This window comes from Acomys minous (genome assembly GCF_964271855.1).
Source record: "Acomys minous genome assembly, chromosome: 2".
Taxonomy (NCBI): Eukaryota; Metazoa; Chordata; class Mammalia; order Rodentia; family Muridae; genus Acomys; species Acomys minous.
In genome coordinates, this window is record NC_140484.1 from 70,563,838 (window position 1) to 70,585,575 (window position 21,738).

At 49.4% G+C, this 21,738-nt stretch overlaps 2 protein-coding genes across 9 annotated transcripts in view; one reads left to right on the forward strand and one right to left on the reverse strand.

The window, feature by feature from the left end:
- On the reverse strand, nt 1-7,246 carry AHSP (alpha hemoglobin stabilizing protein). 8 transcript variants are annotated; one of them, XM_084758451.1, is made up of 4 exons: nt 6,550-7,246; nt 796-970; nt 545-619; nt 1-332 (listed from the first exon to the last, which is right to left on the reverse strand). In XM_084758451.1, exons 3-4 carry the CDS (start codon nt 617-619, stop codon nt 99-101), a joined length of 309 nt encoding a protein of 102 aa, XP_084614577.1. In that variant the 5' UTR covers nt 796-970; nt 6,550-7,246; the 3' UTR covers nt 1-98. The 8 variants fall into 8 exon arrangements, with proteins under 8 accessions (XP_084614577.1, XP_084614575.1, XP_084614580.1 ...); XM_084758449.1 differs by lacking the exon at nt 6,550-7,246 and adding an exon at nt 4,674-4,819; XM_084758454.1 differs by lacking the exon at nt 6,550-7,246 and adding an exon at nt 4,674-4,819 and having other exon boundaries at nt 744-970.
- RUSF1 (RUS family member 1) overlaps nt 4,921-21,738 on the forward strand; it is a 23,375-nt gene continuing 6,557 nt past the window's right edge. The window contains exons 1-6 of the mRNA XM_084758437.1: nt 4,921-5,279; nt 5,702-5,816; nt 12,199-12,244; nt 14,385-14,417; nt 14,523-14,628; nt 18,921-19,022. Coding sequence (XP_084614563.1) covers nt 4,986-5,279; nt 5,702-5,816; nt 12,199-12,244; nt 14,385-14,417; nt 14,523-14,628; nt 18,921-19,022 — 696 coding nt within the window. The 5' untranslated portion in view covers nt 4,921-4,985. The remainder of the gene's footprint in view (nt 5,280-5,701; nt 5,817-12,198; nt 12,245-14,384; nt 14,418-14,522; nt 14,629-18,920; nt 19,023-21,738) is intronic.

Here is a 21,738-nt window from a genome sequence, read left to right on the forward strand (position 1 = left end):
CTTTATTGGGGTATCAAGGTACAGCTGCATCAGGGGATGAGGACATTGCAGAACCCAAGGCTTCAGGGTTCTTAGCCATGACGCCCCGATCCTTCAGGCTATGAGGAAGGCACTTTACTCTTTGGGGCTTCTTTGGACTTCAGAAAGCTCCTATATTTGGCCAAAAACTGGCTCCCCAAAGTACTCAGCTCCCGCTGGAGTTCCTCCAGAGCCTTGACTTGCTCCGGCTGCTCCCCAAGCGTGTGCTTCTTGTAATAGCTGGTGTACAAGTCCACCCAGTCACCAACCACAGTCACCATGCTCTCCTCGGGAATAAGAGGATCCTCAAAGACCTAAGGGTGAGGGGAGAAGAGAGGGCGGTCGGAGGAGAACGTGCTCAGCGACGTGGAGCACCAGGATGGTCTTATATTTCTACTCCCTGTTTTTAGATATTCGGCTCAATGCTACATTGCCCTTTCAATTTCAAAAGAGCCTTCCCCGACCTCCCAGCATACACACACTCTCCATCTCTGTCCTTTGAAACAGTGCATGCGTGCAGGCTTACCTGCTGATTCAGCAGAACATTAAACTCCTTTATTCCTGCAGAGATCAGCTCCTTATTGGTCTGAAAAGGGGCCATCTGTCAGTTAAAGAGAGAGGTGAGATTAATCCTTTTCCCTCAGGCCTGAGTATCCTCCCCAACTCCCTCACCATCACCCTGTTAAACAGTCCTTATAGCTGAGAGGGAATGTCTCCTTTCCTGCCTTTTGAGTCCTGCTCTGCTCTGAAACCACATTTCTACCAACGTGGGCTCACATTCAGGTCCAAGGGTGCTGCGCTGACCTCACTCTTCGGGGCTTCTGCGTCCTCTGCACTAAGCTGGATGTAGGCAGAGGCAGGAGTCAGCTTAAGAAGGAAACGCCCTGCATTGAGGTCCTGAAGGAACGTGATAGTTCATCCTGGGGTGGGGAAGGTGGGTGGTGAGGCCTCCCTGGAGTTAGAAAGATAGAGATACCAAGAAAAAAAAATAGATAAATGAAGACAGAAAATGCAAGAAACAAGCCAGGAACATATATTTGGCCTTTCCTCTACAACCCCCAAGCCAGTCTGGGAATGCTAAGGAAACTAATATTTTCTAAACCCCATTACTTAATGGGCACTTTTACATCATACACAATGTAACGGCATTGTTTTCCCAATCCACAGCTGCCACATTAAGAGCAGTTTAGAAGCCAGGCTACAAAACCACATTCAGGAGGCAGAGGAAAGAGAGTCAGGGTAAAGGCCAGTTTCCAGGCTATAGCCAAACAACGCCTCGCTCTACAAAAAGAAGTTTGTTCTACATGTATTCTTTCATGCCAGACACTTTCTCAAGCACATATTAAGTATTTATCCTTATATAAATACTTTTAGCAAAGGTAGAATACATACATAATGAAGCCTTTTCAACTATAAGGAAAAATGAAAGTATGTCTTTGCCTCAGTGGACCAAAGTTACCTTTGAATACTTATCAGTATCTCTAAACAATGCGTAACATACAGGACATCTAAGTAGCCACGTGCTGGGCTGTCAAGATGGCACAAGATGATGCTTGCTGCCAAGCTTGACCACCAAACAGGGTGTGGGGGGGGGGCAGCTGTAGTCTGAGAATTGCCAGGCTAAGAAATGATATTTTATTTTCTGATTTTGGGAAAATCCTATTTTATGGACAATTCCCTAAACCAGGTGGGAAGGAGAAATGGGGAGACAAAGGGAAAGGGGTGAGTGTAGAGGGAGGGACCCCTCCAGCTTAGGCTCTCCTTCTAGCTCCATGGAGCTCTCTGCATGAACAGAAACACAGTACAACTTCCCCCACTTATGCTGTTTTCTGACACCATCCCTGCAACCTCTTGATGCTCTTACCCCAAGCATCCTTAGAGGCCTTGTAGAAAGAATATTCTATCTTGGGGAAGGCTGGAGGGCAGAGGATCGCTTCCAGGGGTGTTGGTGAACCAAGGTGTCTTACTTGCTACTTGAAAAAAAGCCAACGACTGAGGGACAAGTACTGGGGCAAAGAAAAAGACTTATTTGCAGAGCCAGGAAGCCAAGGAAACAAAGACACTGGTGGCAATACAACCTGTCGGGTGTGTGGGTGAAGGAACTCAGAGCAACAAGCAAGAGAGAGCGAATAGCTGAGGATGTTTTTTAAAACAAAAACTTGAAGACTGGTGATGTCCAGGGGCCCTTTGAGTCATTATTAACTTTGACGTCTTTGGCTTTGGAAGGGAAGAGAAGTAAGGTGGTTTAAGTCAAACCAACCTTGTTCTAGACAAAATAGTTCTTAATGATTAATATGCCTGCATGCAGAGTAGGGCAGAAATGTCCAAATTAAAGATTGTGACAGCCAAGGCAATGATGGTGCTGGTCCTCGTGCTTAGCCCGGTCTTCCCTCAGTGCCCCAGTCCTTGTGTTCTCTATGAAATGAGTTTAGGTGAGACACCCAGAGTGGAGTGTAGAAAATAGCGTTCAATGCACACTATGAAGGGATGAAAGTGGGCAACGGTCAAAGAGCCATGAAGAGAAAAACAAACATTCCCACAGAGTAAGAACTGAGGAAAACATTCCCACAGAGTGAGGGTTGAGGAAAACATTCCCACAGAGTGAGGGTTGAGGAAAACATTCCCACAGAGTGAGAACGGACAGTATCCAAAGAGACCATTGTTGGCATTCCTACTCTGATGGAGCAGAGTCCTGGGACTTGGGAGCCCAGGAAACACATTGTTCTGAGAGGAAGCCTCCTCAGCAGAGGCATTGCAGCGCCCAGAGGAGGGCATCCCCAGCAGAGCCGAGGTGCTCAGGAGCCTCAGCCCCTCTCTACCTCTCTTCGCTGTTTCTTAGGTTCTTCCGATGACAGTCACACCAGGCAGTAAATCTCATAAAAGAGATTTATTGGAAGGGTTCAGGGTGTGGAGGGATGAACCCAGGGCTGGCTGTCCCTGCTCCCAGGAGAGGACAGCAGGGAACTGCGCAGACACAGCCTTTATATAGGGTTTCCTGGCAGGTGGAACTTTCTAGGGCAGAGATTTCCAGTGTGGGGATTGGTGGGATTTCAAGTCCTGAGCTTGGGGGAGCTCAAGGATTGGTGGATTTCTGTGGGAAGCTGAGGGATTGGTGGGGGTTTGTTCAGACTTTTCACCTAAAATTAGCAGCATCTGGGAAGGGTCCTGTTGAGGAGCTGGAGATGATCTTTGTGACAGCATGTCCAGCATGTGATATGTGACAGCATGCCTCTGGACACGCTGTTGCGACAGTTAGAGAGGTCTGGAGGAGGAGGGGCCTGGCTGCTGGAGCTCCTGAGGCAGGGGCCTGGCTACTTTCCTGCCTTGAGGGTTTACAAAGTTTACAAAGTATACAAAATTTACAAAGGCAGTCCCCTTTTCCTGGGGTTTCAACAGCCAACAACCTTTGAGGAGGGCATGCTCTCAAGAGGTAGGGAAGGACAGTGGTTCGGGGCATCATTTGTTCCATCCCATATGTTTAGAGAGGCTATTGCTCTTTAAACATGGCTCTAAGTGACCACACTGTGCTTGGCTGGAGGTATTCCGACTCCTTCCTCAGTTTAGCCCACTTCCATTCTTGGAGAGCTTTTACCCTTTCTTAACAGGCTGTCTGCTTCTATTCCGTGCCTGATTTAAAAGGCATGGTTGTTCTCTGTCTCTCCTCCTGATAACTGCCAGGATTTCCACCCAGCCTGTACTACGTTTCCTTATTAAGCTAATAAAACTGTCCTCAAGATTCCTTTTCATTCTGTTTCTAAATTCTTTTATTAAAGAGAAAAAAGAGTGTGTGTGTGTGTGTGTGTGTGTGTGTGTGTGTGTGTGTAAGTGCACATCCATGTGTTTGCCTGTGGAGGCCACAAAGAGGGTGCCTGATCTACTTAACATGAGTGCCGGGAGCCAGACATTCATCTTCAGGAAGAACTCCATGCAGCGAGCTAGCCACTAAGCCTTCTCTCAGCCTCTACAGAGACTAAGACGTTCCCATGGGAACCTCGGTTTCCCCAGTAACAAAACAACAACAAATGTTGGCAAAGAACCCTTTATGCTGCTAGTTAAGAATGTAAACTGGTGTGACTTTTGAAAACCAAAAGGAAAAAGTTAGAACTTACCATATGATTATAGCTCTACTATTTGTAGGTATGCACCAAAGCACTCTGCGTGCCACCACAGAAATGCTGGCACATCTGTGCTCACTGCGGCAGGACTCCCAACAGCTAAGACATGGAATCAGTAGACAAATGGGCCACAAAACGTGGGATTTTATTCAGCCATAAAGAAAAGTGAAGTCATGGCATTTGCAGGAAAACGAGTTTAAGACTGTTTCAGAAGACAAATGTCCCATGTTTTCTCTCATATGCAAGTCCTAGATTTGAATTTTTAATTTGTGTATGTGTAGAGAGGGAGGTATAGGTCATGAAGTTAGAAACGGGACCACGAGGAGGGAAGGGATCTTAAGGAGAGTAGGAAGAAGACAGAAATCATGAGACAAAAGCAGCGTCAGGGGTGGGTGGGTGCGTGGGTGCCTAGTAGGAGTCACGCAAGGGAGCAGGGGAGGCAGGTGGCAAATAGGAGCAGACGCACAAGCTAATTTTTAAAAATTATATTGTCCCTAGCTTCACCAAAAAAAAAAAAAAAAAAAAAAAAAAAAAAGGCACCTGCGACCCAGAGAGGATTCTTCAGTTACACAGCTAAAAATTTGAGATATGAGTGGGGTCTATTTCCCCAGGAAGGCATCTTTTTCCTCTCCTGATTATTGGAATTCAAATCAACGGGACTCCACATTGCTCCTAAGGTCCCAAGATCGGCAGATAGGCAAGGTCAGTCCTGGAGAGCGTCCCAGGAAGGCAGGGGCGATCTGATTTCTCAGATAGTAAGAGTATTGCCCTTCAACGGCCGCCGTAGCCAAACCGGAAATGTAGTTCGTTTTGCTTTTTTGCCGCCTCGGACGGACTCTCTGAGCTCCGGGGATGGCTGACGTTGCGAACCTGCGGGCTCCGCTGTGTACGGAGCAGTTCGGCTCCGGAGCCCCGCGCGGCTGCAGTGCTGCCGCCGACGGGAGCCTGCGCTGGGACCGGGCTCGGCGCCGGGGCTGGCTCTCCGGGGCCCCAACTGCGAAACCCGGGCAGGACGCGGGTGGAGGCTGGGGGCCCTGGGCAGCGCTGCCCGCTCTTTCGGGCCTCAGAACCGTGCTGCTGCCCCAGGGCTTCCCAGATAGCGTCAGCCCGGATTACCTGCCCTACCAGCTGTGGGATTCCGTGCAGGTCCGGCCGACGACCGACTGTCGTGGGGGGGCGCGGTTTATGGCTGAGGATCAAGGGACCTGGCCACTGCGGTGTTCATTTGCACGTGAAAGGCTGGGGTGCCCCGCAGTGCCCTAACAGTTTTCTTTTTTGGGGTGTGAAGGGACGAGGTTTCCAGACAAGGTCTCTCTGTGTAGCCTTGGCTGTCCTGGACTCGCTTTGTAGACCAGGCTGGCCTCGAACTCACAGCGACCCGCCTGCCTCTGCCTCCCGAGTGCTGGGATTAAAGGGGTGCACCGCACCACCACGCCCTGCTTCCTAACAGTTTTCAAGGTTACACAGCACCAGTGAGAGCTGGTACAGCACAGTAAGCCCCGTGGACCCCCCTTCCCCCCCCCCCCCCCGCGTGACCCCGTCCTCACGCCACCTTCCTTTCTTTCCAGGCCTTTGCTTCCAGCCTCTCCGGCTCCCTAGCCACCGAGGCAGTCTTGCAGGGCTTAGGGGTAGGCGACGCCAAAGCCTCTGTTTCAGCGGCCACATCCACCTGGCTGGTGAAAGGTGAGCTGGACCCCAGGAGCCTTACCTGTTGATCTCAAACCCCGCCCCCTCCCCCCCCCACTTCTCGCTCTGGCCTCCCACCCCCCCCACCCCCACCCCCTTCACTGCAAACACTAGCCCTGCAGTTCTGCAGCGGTCTTGGCGTGTGTGTGTGTGTGTGTGTGTGTGTGTGTGTGTGTGTGTGTACGTACATTTGTTTATGGTTTGCAGCCTGATTGGACGGTACATACAAGCAACGTGCCCCCATGCCTAGAACAATGTTCTATTCTCCGGAATAGCCTCATCAGTGAATCCGCCTAAGTGACACAACTTGTTACCCAAGCAAACTTGAGAATCCCTAAGTCATCTGGGTCCGTCATACTTAAATTAACTTTAATCCTACTTTACGCAGCCTTGCATAGAAATGCAGTTCATTCTCTGGATGGTGAAAGTTGGATACTTCCAGTGGGGAAAAGGCTATGAAAAGGCTAAGATGTGTTCCGACTCCTCTGGGCACTAGACAGAGCTGTAAATAATGATTATAGTAACCATGTGCTGAGAACATACAGCTTTTTGAAAAACCACCAAGAAAAGCAAGATTATTTAGCACCGTGCGGCCTAAAGAGTGGAGCAAAGAAAAGGGAAATGGCCTTTTGTTTGATGTGTGGGAGCGCCCAGGCAGTCTTCTGGCCTCTGTCTTTCTCGGTAATTCCGGGTGGTATTTAAATGAACCCTAGGGGCGGGGCAAGCGCACCTCTCCTGCCATTGGCCTGGCCACGTCTTTGGTGAGCCTCCCGGGATCCTTTGGAGATCAGGAGGCTTCTGTTTATGTTCGACTGTTAGAACTGGGCGCTCTCGAAAGAGCGTGTTAGAACAGAGTGGTCACTGGCGTGTAATCCTCGTCGCGGCTCCTTTTAATGATGGCGATGATGATGATGATGATGATGGTGATAGATTTTGGCAATGTCTATTATATGTCATAGAAGCTGTGTGACAGGTATTTCCGTTACCCCCACTTCCTAGCTGGGGAAGTGGAAGTATCCGAGGTTGCACATCCGGTAAGTTATAGGGCCTGGTTTTGAACATAAGTGTTTCAGTCCGTTTCACAGTATCACACTGTTAAATTGACATTTTCCATCGTTCTCCTTTAGCTGAGTTTCAAAACTGCAGTTGCAGCTTGGGTCAGTAATTGGTGTTTTAGTGTAATTTCTGAGCATCCGATTCTTCACACCAGTGCAGTGTGCTGCTTGTATATGTCTAACAGGTTTTTAAGAAAAGCCGAGACTTTTTTAAGATATGAAAGTATATGCGCTTTAGAACCTGTCAGCAATATTAAAGATGTCCTCTTAGTTAGAAAGAACTTTTAAAAAGCTTGTTTCCCTTAAGGGTGAGATGTTTATCTGCAGAGCACCATGTAAGTAGCACCCTTGGACAGGACATCTTGTAGAGCTTCTGTCGCCTCCAGGTCCTTTTCTCCTGCCCCACCCCATCCCCACCCCACCCCACGCCACCCCCCCACGCCCACCCCACCCCACCCCACCCTACCCCACGCCCCCCCCCACCCCACCCCACCTTCCCACAAGGCTCCCTATACATCACCCAGTGCTTGGCTTGAGTCTCAGCACCTGTTTTGAAGCACTGCTGGGTGGAGCCTCTCAGAGGACAACCCCCTAGGCTCCTGAATGCAAGCATAGCAGAGTATCATTAATAGTGTCAGGGGGCGGGTCTCTCCCAGGGGGCGGGTCTTGGGCTGGGCCAGGCATTCGTTGGACCTTCCCTCAATCTCTGCTCTATCTGCTCTATCTTTATCCCTGCACATCTTGTAGGCAGGGTGAATTTTAGATTGAAGTTTTTGTGGATGAGTTGGTGTTCCCACTCACTGAAGAGGGTGTTCTCTTCAGTCACTGGCCCCTGCTACTAGGAGTCCCTGCTAGAGTCCCCCTCATGCCCTCCCAGGAGCCTACCCTGACTTAGGTCTCCCCCAACAGCCAACTAACTAACAGAGCCAACTAACCAGGGCCCAGAGGGGTTTGCTGAGACTGAAGCACCAACCAAGGGCCATGCATGGACTGGACCTAGGACCCCTATGCAGATGTAGCTGATGGGCAGCTCAGGCTTCTTGTGAGCCCTCTAGTAAGGGGAGCAGGGGCTGTCTCTGACATGGACTCTGTTGCCAGGTTTTTGATTACTTCACCCTGGCAGGACTGCCTTGCCAGGCCACAGGGGAGGAGGATGTACTCAGTCCTGATGCGATTTGATGAGCTAGGGTGGTTGGGAAGGGGGCTTCCCTTTTCTGAGGAATAGAGTAGGGGATATGGAGAGAGGAAAGGAGGGTGGGACAGGGAGGGATGGGGCTATGACCAGGATGTAAAATGAATAAAAAAATTTTTAATTGGATTTTTTTTTATTATTAAAAGAAAGTATGTTAGGCTGGGCCTGGTGGCACACGCCTTTAATCCCAGTACTTGGGAGGCAGAGGCAGGCAGATTCGAGACCAGCCTGGTCTACAAAGTGAGTTTAGGACAGCCAAGGCTACACAGAGAAACCCTGTCTCAAAAAACCAAAAATAAATAAATAAATAAATAAAATAAAAAACAACAATTGACTTTTATATATACCCTTAAGAATTATTATTGTTATATTTTGTGGAGATTCTACAGTGTGTTGCTATCTTAATGATCCAGTATAAGAAAATGGAAGTCAGAACATAAACTTGATGAGAGACAAGTGGCCATGGATTAAAAGTATATTTATATATTTTTTTAAAAAAGGGTGTTACTTGTTTTGTGCTTGACACAGGATCTTCTATAGCCCAGGCTAGCCTAGAACTCCACATATCACTGGAGATAAACCCCCTGCCCCAATGTCTTTACTTTGGACTACAGGCATGCACTATTATGCCTGGCTTTGGGATGTATGATGTAATCATTTTCAGATACACACTGTCCTGGTTGATTGGTTGGTTAGTTTTGCTTGGTGGTGTGTGTTTGTTGTCAACTTGAAACAAGTTAAGGTCATCTGAGAAAAGGGAACCTCAGTTGAGAATATGCCTCCATGAGATTGGTCAAAGCCTGTGGGGAGCCTTCTTAATGATAGTTGGTGTGGAAAGGCCCAGTCAACTCAGTGCCATCCCTGGGCATGTGGAAGGGCCCAGTCTACACACAGTGCCATCCCTGGGCATATGGAAGGGCCCAGTCCACTCACAGTGCCATCCCTGGGCATGTGGAAGGGCCCAGTCTACTCACAGTGCCATCCCTGGGCATGTGGAAGGGCCCAATCCACTCACAGTGCCATCCCTGGGCATGAGGAAGGGCCCAGTCCACTCACAGTGCCATCCTTGGGCATGAGGAAGGGCCCAGTCCACTCACAGTGCCATCCCTGGGCGTGTGGAAGGGCCCAGTCCACTCACAGTGCCATCCCTGGGCGTGTGGAAGGGCCCAGTCCACTCACAGTGCCATCCCTGGGCGTGTGGAAGGGCCCAGTCCACTCACAGTGCCATCCCTGGGCGTGTGGAAGGGCCCAGTCCACTCACAGTGCCATCCCTGGGCGTGTGGAAGGGCCCAGTCCACTCACAGTGCCATCGCTGGGCATGTTGCCCTGGGGTAGATAAGATAGCAAACCGAGCCGCTGGGCCAGAGCTCTCCTCCATGGCTTCTGCTTCAGTCCCTGTCTCTAGGGGGATCCTACTGTACTTCAGTTCCTGCTTTGACTTCCTTTGGTGGCCTGTGACCTGGGATCGTAAGCCAAATAAACCCTTCCTTCTAAAACTGTATGGGCTGTCTATACCCGCCCCAGCTCCGAGTAAAGACACAGAGACTTATATCCCTTTAATAGTGGCTTTAGGCCGTAGCTTACTCTTGTTCCCAACTAGCTCTTATAACGTGAATTAACCCATCTATATTAATCTATGTCCTGCCATGTGACTCTTTAGCTTCATATGTCTGACTTCCTATGTCTGGTAGGCAAATCTTTTCATGTCTCTTTCTCTTCCAGAGTTCCTATCTTTCTGAAGTTCTGCCTGTTCCCTCCTTCCTTAGCAATAGGCCATTCAGCTGTTGGAGAAGAATGTTTGCAAAACCCTGAGACAGGTGATGCTTGGTAATACCAAAGTCCATGTGTACTCAGCTCTCTGCTGGGACAAAAGTCAGCATTTGCTTACACAAGACCAAAGCTGGGCTAGGGACAACCGGTGAATGAGCTGCTGGGTTGAACTGAAGCTGGACCTTCTAGTGGGGAGCTGTTTTAGGGATGTTGGTGATGTCAGAGGGACTGAGCAGGCAAAGATGGCGCAAAGACGTAGGCCTGCAAGTGTGGCAGTGGTGCTGGAATGGATTGGGATCAGAAACTCACCAGACAAAGGCAATTTACAGGCTGGTGACCTGTTGGTAACTGCAACTCATTGGTAGGGATTTTACAGCAGATTCATTTGTAATTTGTGGACGGGTGGTTACTAATGCACCAGTTAGACTGAGACAGTTGTAGATCCTCAACTCTGTTCATTGTAAGGCAGAGAAGAGGAGGCAAGAATCACATTCTCTATTCTGGTAGCAACATCGACTTTCAGATAATAGGAAGAACATTGCGTCATTATTTTATCATAGTGCCACCCTCCAGACTGTAATGGGTCCTGGAGACTGCTTCTGTTGATCCACAGACCTCCCCTCGTCTCTGTCAAATGGCCCAAGTAGGATATATGCCCTGTTGATGTAAGTACACAGCTAAAAGGAAGAAATGGAGTCTGTCCCACTGACTCCCGCTGAATCAGTAGTAGTAATCTTGCCATATTCAAAATGACAAACTGGTCTAATATAAAAATCTCAAACATAAAAATTTTGCTTAGAGCTGGGCGTGGTGGCGCACACCTTTAATCCCAGCACTAGGAGGCAGAGGCAGGTGGATCACTGTGAGTTCAAGGCCAGCCTGGTCTACAAAGTGAGTCCGGGACAGCCAGGGCTACACAGAGAAACCCTGTCTCAAAAAACAGAAAAACAAAAACAAACATTGTTTATATGTCCTTGAAGGCAAGAAGTTCAAGTGAGTTAGAGGAAGTAGGATACCTGTGAGGTTTCTTTGATGGGTATTCCAGGGCCAGGCAAGGGCCAGGAATGGAGAAGCAGAGCAGACTGGGTAGGAAAGTGGCACACACATAACAACATCCTTGAGAGATTGTGGTGGTGAGGAAAGGTAGACCTCCATGTCCCCATGACATCTGTCTTTCAGAAAAGTTGGAAATACAGTTGTTATAAAATGCTTCAGTTTATTCTTACATTTTCTTTGAGATGTACTTGCTTTGTCTATGAAATAGAATGATCCTCCCCAAACGTCAGGATGATCATGATAGTTGAAAGTACTTTAGGTGGGGAGATGGCTCAGTGGTTAAGAGCACTGGTTGCTCTTCCAGAGGTCCTGGGTTCAATTCCCAACAGCCATGTGGTGCCTCACAGGCATCTGTAATACAATCTGATTCCCTCTTCTGGTATGTGTGAACGTGTGTGTGTGTGTGTGTGTGTGTGTGTGTGTGTGTGTATCATTTTTTTTTAAAGTACTTTAGGTGTCTGTCAAAGTCCTTAGCGATATCCCTCAAGGCCAAGCTTCAGCATGGCTGTAGAAGGCACACAAGCATGGAGGCTGTGCAAATCCAACCTTCTCTTGGCATTCTCTACTCAAACAAGATAGAGGCCTCCACACACCCACACCCCTTCTCTCTTTCCTTTCCAGTGCCACCCTGGAAGTCCCTCCCAGTTGTCTGATTCTAAACCATGTCCTTGTAATCCTCCTGCTGGCCTGCTGGATGCTGTCTCCACATAGGGGCAGGCTGAATTTGCAGGCGTTTTGTGGGTCAAGCAGTTTTACCTTTTGCAAAGCTACTTGGTTCTACCATTTTGTTATAGAAACAGCTGTAGACTAGACAAACTTTTGAATAGTTGTACGGAATAGCCATGTATTCCTTAGTACTGCAGTTGTGGAGCCTCCTAAAAAGCGGACTGTGCTGAATGTAGTTGCTATGAACTAGTCTTTCACACAAGTTTATAATACTAAGTATTTATGTTGATATGAGCAGTGAGCTCATGTGGGTTTTCACTACTGTCTGATCTGCCACTGGGTAGATGTACCAAGATGTAAGCATTCGCATCATCTCAGGGTTTGGTTGCCATTGACAGCACTGCAGGCTGAGGATGCAGCCCGGTTTCTAGAGAGCCTGTCTAATGATGCTGCAAACAGGATTTCCTGTCTACTCTGTACACGCTGAAAAGCTGCTGACCTCAGTGTACCCCTCAGAATTAACTATGACAAACATTTGTCACACCAGATGTTTTCCAAGTGCAACGTGACCTGAAGTGAACCAGCCAGAACTCCTGGGGTCCTTTCCTTTCTCTTACCGATGCCTTCTTCTCACCCCCAGATTCAACTGGTATGTTGGGCCGCATCATCTTTGCCTGGTGGAAGGGGTAAGTGTGTCTTCCTGCTCAGCTGACTCTAGTGCTTCCCAGTGGCATTGGTAATAACACGAGCATTTACTTACTAGAAAAAGTTCAGTAAAAAAAATATACAAAGTGCTTAACATCTCGTGTTCCACTTGCATTTTATATAATCTGTAATCCCCATAATCTTTTTGGGTAGGACTGAACATTTTTTAGAGATGCAAGTCTGGGAATATAGCTCAGAAGTGGAGCATTTGACCTACGATGGTCAAGGCCCTGGTTTAAATCCCCCAAGTTACAAAGAAAAAGATGACAAAGATACTTTTCAAGATGAGATATACACCTAGAAGAGGGAACTTATTTTCTCAATTATTGCTTGCTCACTCTGCCTGAGATAGGAAGAGTGCTATTTGTTCAACAATGCCAGTGTGCATATACAGTATACAGTGTGTCCTGCGTGAACTGACGGGCTAGTGTACATATACAGTATACAGTGTGCCCTGCCTTGACAGACCTGCCAGTGCACATATATAGTATATAGTATGCCCTGCATGCATATACAGTATGCAGTATGCCCTGCCTGGATGGACAGGCCAGTGTGCAAATATAGCATACGGTGTGCCCTGCCTGGATGAAATTAACTTGAGGTGCTTATGCATGGCCAGAGAATCACTGTAGAGTGGGGACAGGTGAGGTAGCCGCCCACAGTGTTACAGAAGTATCCTAGGCATGGATATTGAAGCCCAGCCGTTTCTTTTGTCTTCCTTCCTGCCTACCCATTGCTCTGTGAGCCAAGAGAGCCTGCGCTAGCTATCTATAACCTGCAGTTACGCCAAATTTGGTATTAAGCAGCCTGAGTGTATGGACTTAGGCCTAGTAACCTTTGAAGAAGCAAGGAGAAAAGGAGAGTGGTCCAGGAGTAGCCTCTTCAAAGGTTGCCAGAGAGTGAGAGACCAGCAACAAGCAGGATTTTCCCTTGGAGCCAGTAAGGGCTAAGGATCGTGTGTCGGGGCAGTGACTATTGGAGCAAATCACTGGTCAGAGAGCCATATACAAAATTACCTTTCAGGCGAGCTCCATCATGAGGGAGAGCTCCCTGCCTTGCCATGGAAGACCAATTAGGAAAGGTGTAGCATCCCACCAAGGGCAGCATGGTGGCCCCAACTAAAGAGAGCAGACCTTCACTTCAGAGCCCAGAGAGAGCGAGGTGAGGAGAGATGACAGCCGCCTGTATAGTGTAATAAGGGGAGCCAAAAGGAAAAACCTTCAGACCTCCCTCCCAAACAGGTCTGACTTTCAAGGATGTTCAGAGGTATGGCAGCAAGTTTCACAGCATGTAACTTAGTTCATCCCAGTCTGTTGCTAAGGGGAGTGGGGCCAGCACGGGACAGGGCCATGGCCTTATGTTGCAGCTGAGTTGGGAAGGTCTACAAGGCCTTTCTTACCTGCTGTTATCACAGAGCTGCGGGAGGGCATGGCCCAGTTCTTGGGGTAGTGAAAAGCAGCTAGGGTGTTTGTGATCTAGCGGTGACAAGGTCACTGCTGTCTGGTTGAAAGTATATCAGCTTAGGACCCCCAGCACCAGGCTGTTAGCACAGAGGAGATTTGTTTTCCCCAGAGGGACAGAGGGATGGGGATAAGAGACAAAGACAGGAGAGAGAGCGAGGACTAGGGAGAAGGGGACGGGAGCAAGGGAGAAAGAAGAGGGGTATTTATCCTGGGACAAAGGACTGCTTCTGGATAGAGAAGAGACAGGTGTGGCACATAGGAAAATAGAGCCTTATAAAGATAGAAGGGGAAGCCTGTGTTAGGACGAGGTGTTTAATTTTAACTGGGCAAGTTAATTAGGTGAGCCAGAAAGGCTTTTGATTGCTGACCAATACTTTGATAGCTGGACCTTGGTAGTCAGCCTCAGGAGGAGAAAGTGGCCAAATAAGGGAGTGGACCTTGGGGCTAGCTTTAGGAGTGTACTCTAACAGTTTAGCAAGGCGGAGGGAAGGGGGAGAAGGCAAGGCAGCCAGAGCTGTGCCTGCCACACTCGCTCGAGCTGCCCAGAGTCTCTTCTACCTTGAGCTCTTTAGACCTCACCATGACTTAAGATAATGCCCGTACAGCCCACAACATTTTCTCTCTGTTCCAAATCACAACAACCTCTTATCCCCAACAGGAGCAAACTGGACTGTAATGCAAAGCAGTGGAGGTGAGAAGGGAGGGGAGGGAGGGGAGAGGACGGAAGAGGGAGGGGAGAACCCGCTGTTCTGGAAGTCTCTCGTTTATGACCTCTGACCTCTGATCCTTCCCCTAGGCTCTTTGCTGACATCCTCAATGATATAGCCATGTTCCTAGAGATTATGGCTCCCATGTACCCAATCTTTTTCACCATGACTGTCAGTACCAGCAACCTAGCCAAGGTATCCACCTCTGGGGCGCTTCTGAACCTGAGATGCCATCCTTCACAACGCTGTGTGTGGCTTACCTGGGCCTTGTACTGAAGGCTCTTCTAAAAAGGGGACAAAGTTCATATGTGTCTACTCAGACACAGACAAGTTGTCTGATCCTCCTTTGACCAGATGCTCTGTGTACCTCAGCCAGCTAGTGCAAGGCCGTGTTGGAGCACACACTGGTGAGGACTCGCTGAGCCGAGAGGTAAAGAGGTGTCCGACAGCAGTATCTGAGGGCTAGCTTCCCGGCTACTTTTCAGTCTTAAGGAACATTGTTTTAGTGCCTACTGCATGGATGACACAGGCCACAGACTCTCACGGCTTTAAAGGAAACAACACATAATGACGCAGATATTTATGGGATTATAGTTCCGGGTATATACCAGGCGGGGAAAGGTCTGGGATGTAGAGAGGCCCCTCCCGAGGCGGAGTCCTAAAGAAGGAGAGGAGTCGAGGTGAAGGGAGAGTGTCCCAGGACCAAGTCACACACACAGCAGTACCACAGATGCAAGCTGCTTTCCCTCTGTGATGGGGGTTCACTTGCCCAGAGGCCTAGTGAGGTCAGGAAAAAAAGCCCTCTACTGTCAGGTATGTGGAAGTCAGTAAAGCTCTGAGACTCAGTGCTGGACCCATCTCAAAGGCCTGTCTGTCTAACACCACATCCGAGCAGCATTTTGCCACAGAGCCCTTTGGTATTGGAGTAAAGCAGTCTTTGTTTAGGGACAAGCAGTAAATGGTGCACACACCTTATCCTTCACCCCTGCTTTTGTTAGCAAGGTAGGAAACTCCCGAAAGAAACCCTGCTCTAGCTGTGGACCGGGGATTGTGACTTCTGGCATGTCAAATTCTGCAGCAAACTCTGAGCCATATCTGTCAGACACTAGAGTGAGGCGCCCTTTGTTTTTGAGATCTCTCTCAGCAGAGTTTCAGTCTCTGTGACCAGCACTCCCTCCACAGCTGCAGCAGCCAGATGGTGGCTGTAATCCATCCCACCTCCACATCAGCTGTCACCTTCAGTTCTTCACAGCTTTCCCTCCACTCAGCCCCCGGTCTCCCTGTCTGCACGCTGCTGGAGAAGTCCTGCCCTAGGTAGTCCAACCCCCTTTAGTCCTAAACACAGCCCACTGCTCTTTTGAAAGTGGGAGCCAGAGGGCCAGCAAGGTGGCAGCACCAAGCCCACTGACCTGAGTTCAGTTTCTAGGACCAACATGGTGGGAGGAAAGCAGGGCCTCCCAGAGTCTCCTCTAACCTCCATGCCTGCACCATCCCACATGCGCACATGTAACCTGCATGCCTGCACCATCCCACATGCGCACATGTAACCTCCATGCCTGCACCATCCCACATGCGCACATGTAACCTCCATGCCTGCACCATCCCACATGCGCACATGTAACCTCCATGCCTGCACCATCCCACATGCGCACATGTAACCTCCATGCCTGCACCATCCCACATGCGCACATGTAACCTCCATGCCTGCACCATCCCACATGCGCACATGTAACCTCCATGCCTGCACCATCTCACATGCGCACATGTGACCTCCATGCCTGCACCATCCCACATGCGCACATGTGACCTCCATGCCTGCACCATCCCACATGCGCACATGTGACCTCCATGCCTGCACCATCCCACATGCGCACATGTGACCTCCATGCCTGCACCATCCCACATGCGCACATGTAACCTCCATGCCTGCACCATCCCACATGCGCACATGTAACCTCCATGCCTGCACCATCCCACATGCGCACATGTAACCTCCATGCCTGCACCATCTCACATGCGCACATGTAACCTCCATGCCTGCACCATCCCACATGCGCACATGTGACCTCCATGCCTGCACCATCCCACATGCGCACATGTAACCTCCATGCCTGCACCATCCCACATGCGCACATGTGACCTCCATGCCTGCACCATCCCACATGCGCACATGTAACCTCCATGCCTGCACCATCTCACATGCGCACATGTAACCTCCATGCCTGCACCATCTCACATGCGCACATGTAACCTCCATGCCTGCACCATCCCACATACGCACATGTAACCTCCATGCCTGCACCATCTCACATACGCACATGTAACCTCCATGCCTGCACCATCTCACATGCGCACATGTAACCTCCATGCCTGCACCATCTCACATGCGCACATGTAAGCTCCATGCATGCACCATCTCACATGCGCACATGTAACCTCCATGCATGCACCATCTCACATGCGCACATGTAACCTCCATGCCTGCACCATCCCACATACGCACATGTAACCTCCATGCCTGCACCATCCCACATGCGCACATGTAACCTCCATGCCTGCACCATCCCACATATGCACATGTAACCCCCATGCCTGCACCATCTCACATACGCACATGTGACCTCCATGCCTGCACCATCCCACATGCGCACATGTAACCTCCATGCCTGCACCATCTCACATGCGCACATGTAACCTCCATGCCTGCACCATCTCACATACGCACATGTGACCTCCATGCCTGCACCATCTCACATGCGCACATGTAACCTCCATGCCTGCACCATCCCACATGCGCACATGTAACCTCCATGCCTGCACCATCCCACATGCGCACATGTAACCTCCATGCCTGCACCATCCCACATGCGCACATGTAACCTCCATGCCTGCACCATCTCACATGCGCACATGTAACCTCCATGCCTGCACCATCCCACATGCGCACATGTAACCTCCATGCCTGCACCATCTCACATGCGCACATGTAACCTCCATGCCTGCACCATCTCACATGCGCACATGTAACCTCCATGCCTGCACCATCCCACATACGCACATGTAACCTCCATGCCTGCACCATCTCACATGCGCACATGTAACCTCCATGCCTGCACCATCTCACATACGCACATGTAACCTCCATGCCTGCACCATCCCACATACGCACATGTAACCTCCATGCCTGCACCATCTCACATATGCACATGTAACCTCCATGCCTGCACCATCTCACATGCGCACATGTGACCTCCATGCCTGCACCATCCCACATGCGCACATGTAACCTCCATGAATGCATCATCCCACATGCGCACATGTAAGCTCCATGCTTGCACCATCCCACATATCACACAGACACAATAATGAATAAATTTTAGTAGTAAAGGTGGAAATCATTTAGGGTACTTATCTGACCCACTGCTCTTTGGGGACATTCAAGGCTTCCAAGGTTCTACTTGGAGCCAAACTGTTTCCTGCCAGTCACTCGAGCCTCATCTTGTACCGCTTTTCTCTTGATTTTGAACAAATTAGTTCCTCCACCTTTACAGCTATACATAAGTTTCATCAAGAGACTGTCCGATTTTATCACAGCATATTTTTCTTTATCTGTCATCTACAAGCGATTTGATGAACCCAGCTGCCAGTAACTCTACTTGATGGCCTTTGCTTTATAGAGATCTCAGTAAAGATGGAAGTACCTTAATTCAGGGCCACTGCAGTAAGCCTGGGTCGGCCTGACAGGCTAAGTGGAGCTAAACTGGGCCTGGAGGAAGAAAGGACTTAGAAGTAGGTCGAATAGAAGCGTGAAATTGGAGCCCCGACTGCACCTCATTGTCCGTCAGGGAGAAGTTAGCCAAAGTAAGGAAAGGAGAAGCATGAGTTACAAAATGTCTCTGCAGGGGCGCACCCCTGTGATCCTAGCACCCTGAGGCCTGCAGGGGCGCACCCCTGTGATCCTAGCACCCTGAGGCCTGCAGGGGCGCACCCCTGTGATCCTAGCACCCTGAGGCCTGCAGGGGTGCACCCCTGTGATCCTAGCACCCTCAGGTCTGCAGGGGTGCACCCCTGTGATCCTAGCACCCTGAGGCCTGCAGGGGTGCACCCCTGTGATCCTAGCACCCTCAGGTCTGAATTAAGACTGTAGCAAGTTCTAGGACAGCCTAGGTTGCATAGCAAGACCCTGATTCAAAGAGGGAAAAAAAAGTCTTTGGGGAAAGGAAGTTGGAATTCGCTATAGGTCACAGGGTGGTAATGGCAGGCAAGACTCTCATTTTCTCTTGGAACAAGGTAGGGAACATGTCCCCGAAATCATGGGAGTTAGAGCCAAGGGCTGATTGGGTTCAGTGTTTGCTGGGGGGAGGTGTCACTGGAGACCTGTTTTTCTGTGACTGGTGGGACTTATTTATGTGCTCAGCCACAGAAGGGCCTGTGTTTCCACAGCACGTGGCTGCTCTGACCCTCACTCTTCTCTTTTTCCCACCCAGTGCATTGTGGGTGTGGCTGGTGGGGCCACTCGAGCTGCACTGACCATGCATCAAGCTCGAAGAAACAACATGGCTGACGTGTCAGCCAAGGACAGCAGCCAGGTGAGCATCAAGCACTGGGGAACAGTGTGCAGTGGGGAAAGAACCAGGACAGGCTTCAGTTTGCAGGTATGGAAAGAGACCTCTGAGTACCCTGGAAGGAGGCTACAGAACACACAGGGGGAACCGTAGCTGCCTCTGCTGTCACTGAGGTGTGGGGTCAGATCTGACAGCACAGTTTTGGAGAGAAGTTCAGCCTGATTCCAGCCCCTGCTCACTGAGAGCAAACCTTTGCCCTCTGTAGGCTATACCCCACTTTGAGAGCTGGATGTCCTGGTCACAGTTGGCAAGTCAAGGTGTGCTCAGCATGTGAGGTTCTTAGGATCACTAGCCAAAGGCTCCCACTTAGTAGTTTGGAAGTTCTCTGGCCCACTGCCCTTCTGACTGGGGGAGTATGGGGCAGAATGGGGCTGGGAGGCACCCTAAAACTGGCCTCCACAGGTACTAGATTTGCCCCACACCTCTGTGTAGGTGCTCACCGTTCATCATCCAATTCACACCCACCCTGTAAGGTCAACAGGTGAGGAAAGTAAGGCCTGGACAAGTCCCAAAATGTGAAGGGCTGATTTTGTTGTTGTTCACCTGTTTATTCCTTGTTGTGGTTGTTGACACTGAATCGGTTTAGGAAGCCATTGTATCCAGTCCTGTTCTAGCCCTGCTCTGTACTCCTAACACTTGTAAAGCATTAACCACGTGTCAAGGGTGTTCTCTCCAGGAACTCACCCGGCTTTACAGTGTTGTTGTACCCATTGTGACCGTTCCACAGACAAGGACAGAAAGCGCAGAAAGCCGAAAGTCCATCTAGACGTCCGTGGCCAGGTCCCTCCTCTCAGGAAATAGTTGAACTAATCAAGTAAGAGCCAGGCTCTTCTCTCCCGCATCTCCCAGCTCCTCCTGTTAACTCTCCCTGGACCAGCATCTTGCCTGAGGCCCCAAGCTTTGTTGCTGTATTGTGAGACCATGTATAGACCATGTGCTCAGTTTCAAAGCCGGCCCTACTTTCTGCTTGTTTCCAGGGAAAGTGAGGTTCCCTTTGGAGGCTCTTAGTCTCATTAATAAAAGAATTTAGAAACAGACTCAGTGTATGTGAGGGGCACAGTGAAGAAGCTACTAACACAATTGCTTTATTATCGAAGGGAGGTTTTTATTATAGATAAGAGAAAGAAAATATCCAGAGATATCTTATCTGGAAGAGTCCAGAACAGAGAGAAAAGAAGTAGACTGGCCATGGCAGCAGGATGGACAGAGCCAGGGCTATCTGTGAGAGGTGAGAGAGCAGGAGAGGGAACAGTGAGAAGAGCAGGAGCAGGGAGGATGGGGTGTAAAGGGCCAGGATGCTAGTGTGGGGGCTTTGAGCTGCATAACAAGTACTTGTGAGTAGGGGCTGAGGAGCCCAGAGGTCAGCGTGGACTTGATACTTACCCACAGGTGGATGTCACTGGAGTGCCATGTGTCCCTTCTGCCAGAGGCAGGGGAATTGATTCCTTTCAGGGACAGAAAACCTGTTTCACAAGGTCCTGAGGAATGCTGGCTTTTATCCCAACACCAGAAATGCTTCTGCAGTCCAGCTTGCACTCATTTCTGGACACATGGACTGCCTGAGATGTAACACTCAGAAGGGAGCTCAGGAATACTTAACTTAAGAGATAAGAGAAATACATAGCCCAGGGTAGGTTGGAATCCCAGCAGCCTCTGGGAGCAGGGATGGAGAAAAGTTTAACTCCCTTTCACTTAGGCATGGAAGGAAATAGCGTATTAAGAAAGGAAAAAGAGCTGGGCAGTGGTGGCGCACACCTTTAATCCCAGCACTCGGGAGGCAGAGGCAGGCGGATCACTGTGAGTTCAAGGCCAGCCTGGTCTACAAAGCAAGTCCAGGACAGCCAAGGCTACACAGAGAAACCTGTCTTGAAAAACCAACCAACCAACTAACAAATGAATGAGGGGGGAGAGGGAGCATTCCCAAGAATGTAAGTGGCTAGCAAGCTAAGGAAAGAGTCCAAAAAGCACCCAGCCATGCAGTATATAGTATGTGTCTTTATAGCCACCGCCTGTGTGTGCTAACAGGCTTTGTTTCACATGCACTCTGTTAGATGATACCAGGGTAAGGAGAGCAGAGATTGTCAATTTAAAAACCACAGCTATCTGCCAGGCATGGTAATGCATCTCCCAGCACTCAGGGAGGCAGAGGCAGGTGGATCGCTGTGAGTTTGATGCCAGCCTGGTCTACAAAGCAAATCCAGGTCAGTCAAGGCTATACAGAGAGACCCCATCTCAGAAAAACCAAAACTACCACCAACAAAACAAAATCCAAAAACAAAAGACCAAAACAAGATAGTTTATTCTGAAGCCATTTTGAATAAACATTGCCTAGGAACACTAAACGAGGTTGCTCCAAATTCCATGCTCCAACATGGAAGCACTTACATGAAGTTTTTATAGTTTTACAGAAGAGAGAGAGGGATACATACATCAAGGCAAGTTTAAAATATATTGGTGAATATATCAGGGAGGCTCAACGGTTTTTGTTTTTTAAATAAACCTGACTTAAGAGTCAGTTCTTTCATTAGAAGCCTGTCACATTTAGTAGAAACCGTAAGCTTACTTTGATGAAACAAAATCTTCATTTTTTTTAAGTACATTAATTGCTTGAGAAAAGCTAAAGGCACAGGGTTAAATCATTGTTTTAGATTTTAGGAGTAGCAGAGCTTAGAGGATCCCC

Coding starts and splice junctions, on each gene's coding strand:
- AHSP (XM_084758448.1), bottom strand. Junction 333..544: donor ATGTTCTGCTGAATCAGCAG/GTAAGCCTGCAC, acceptor CCTCACCCTTAG/GTCTTTGAGGATCCTCTTAT.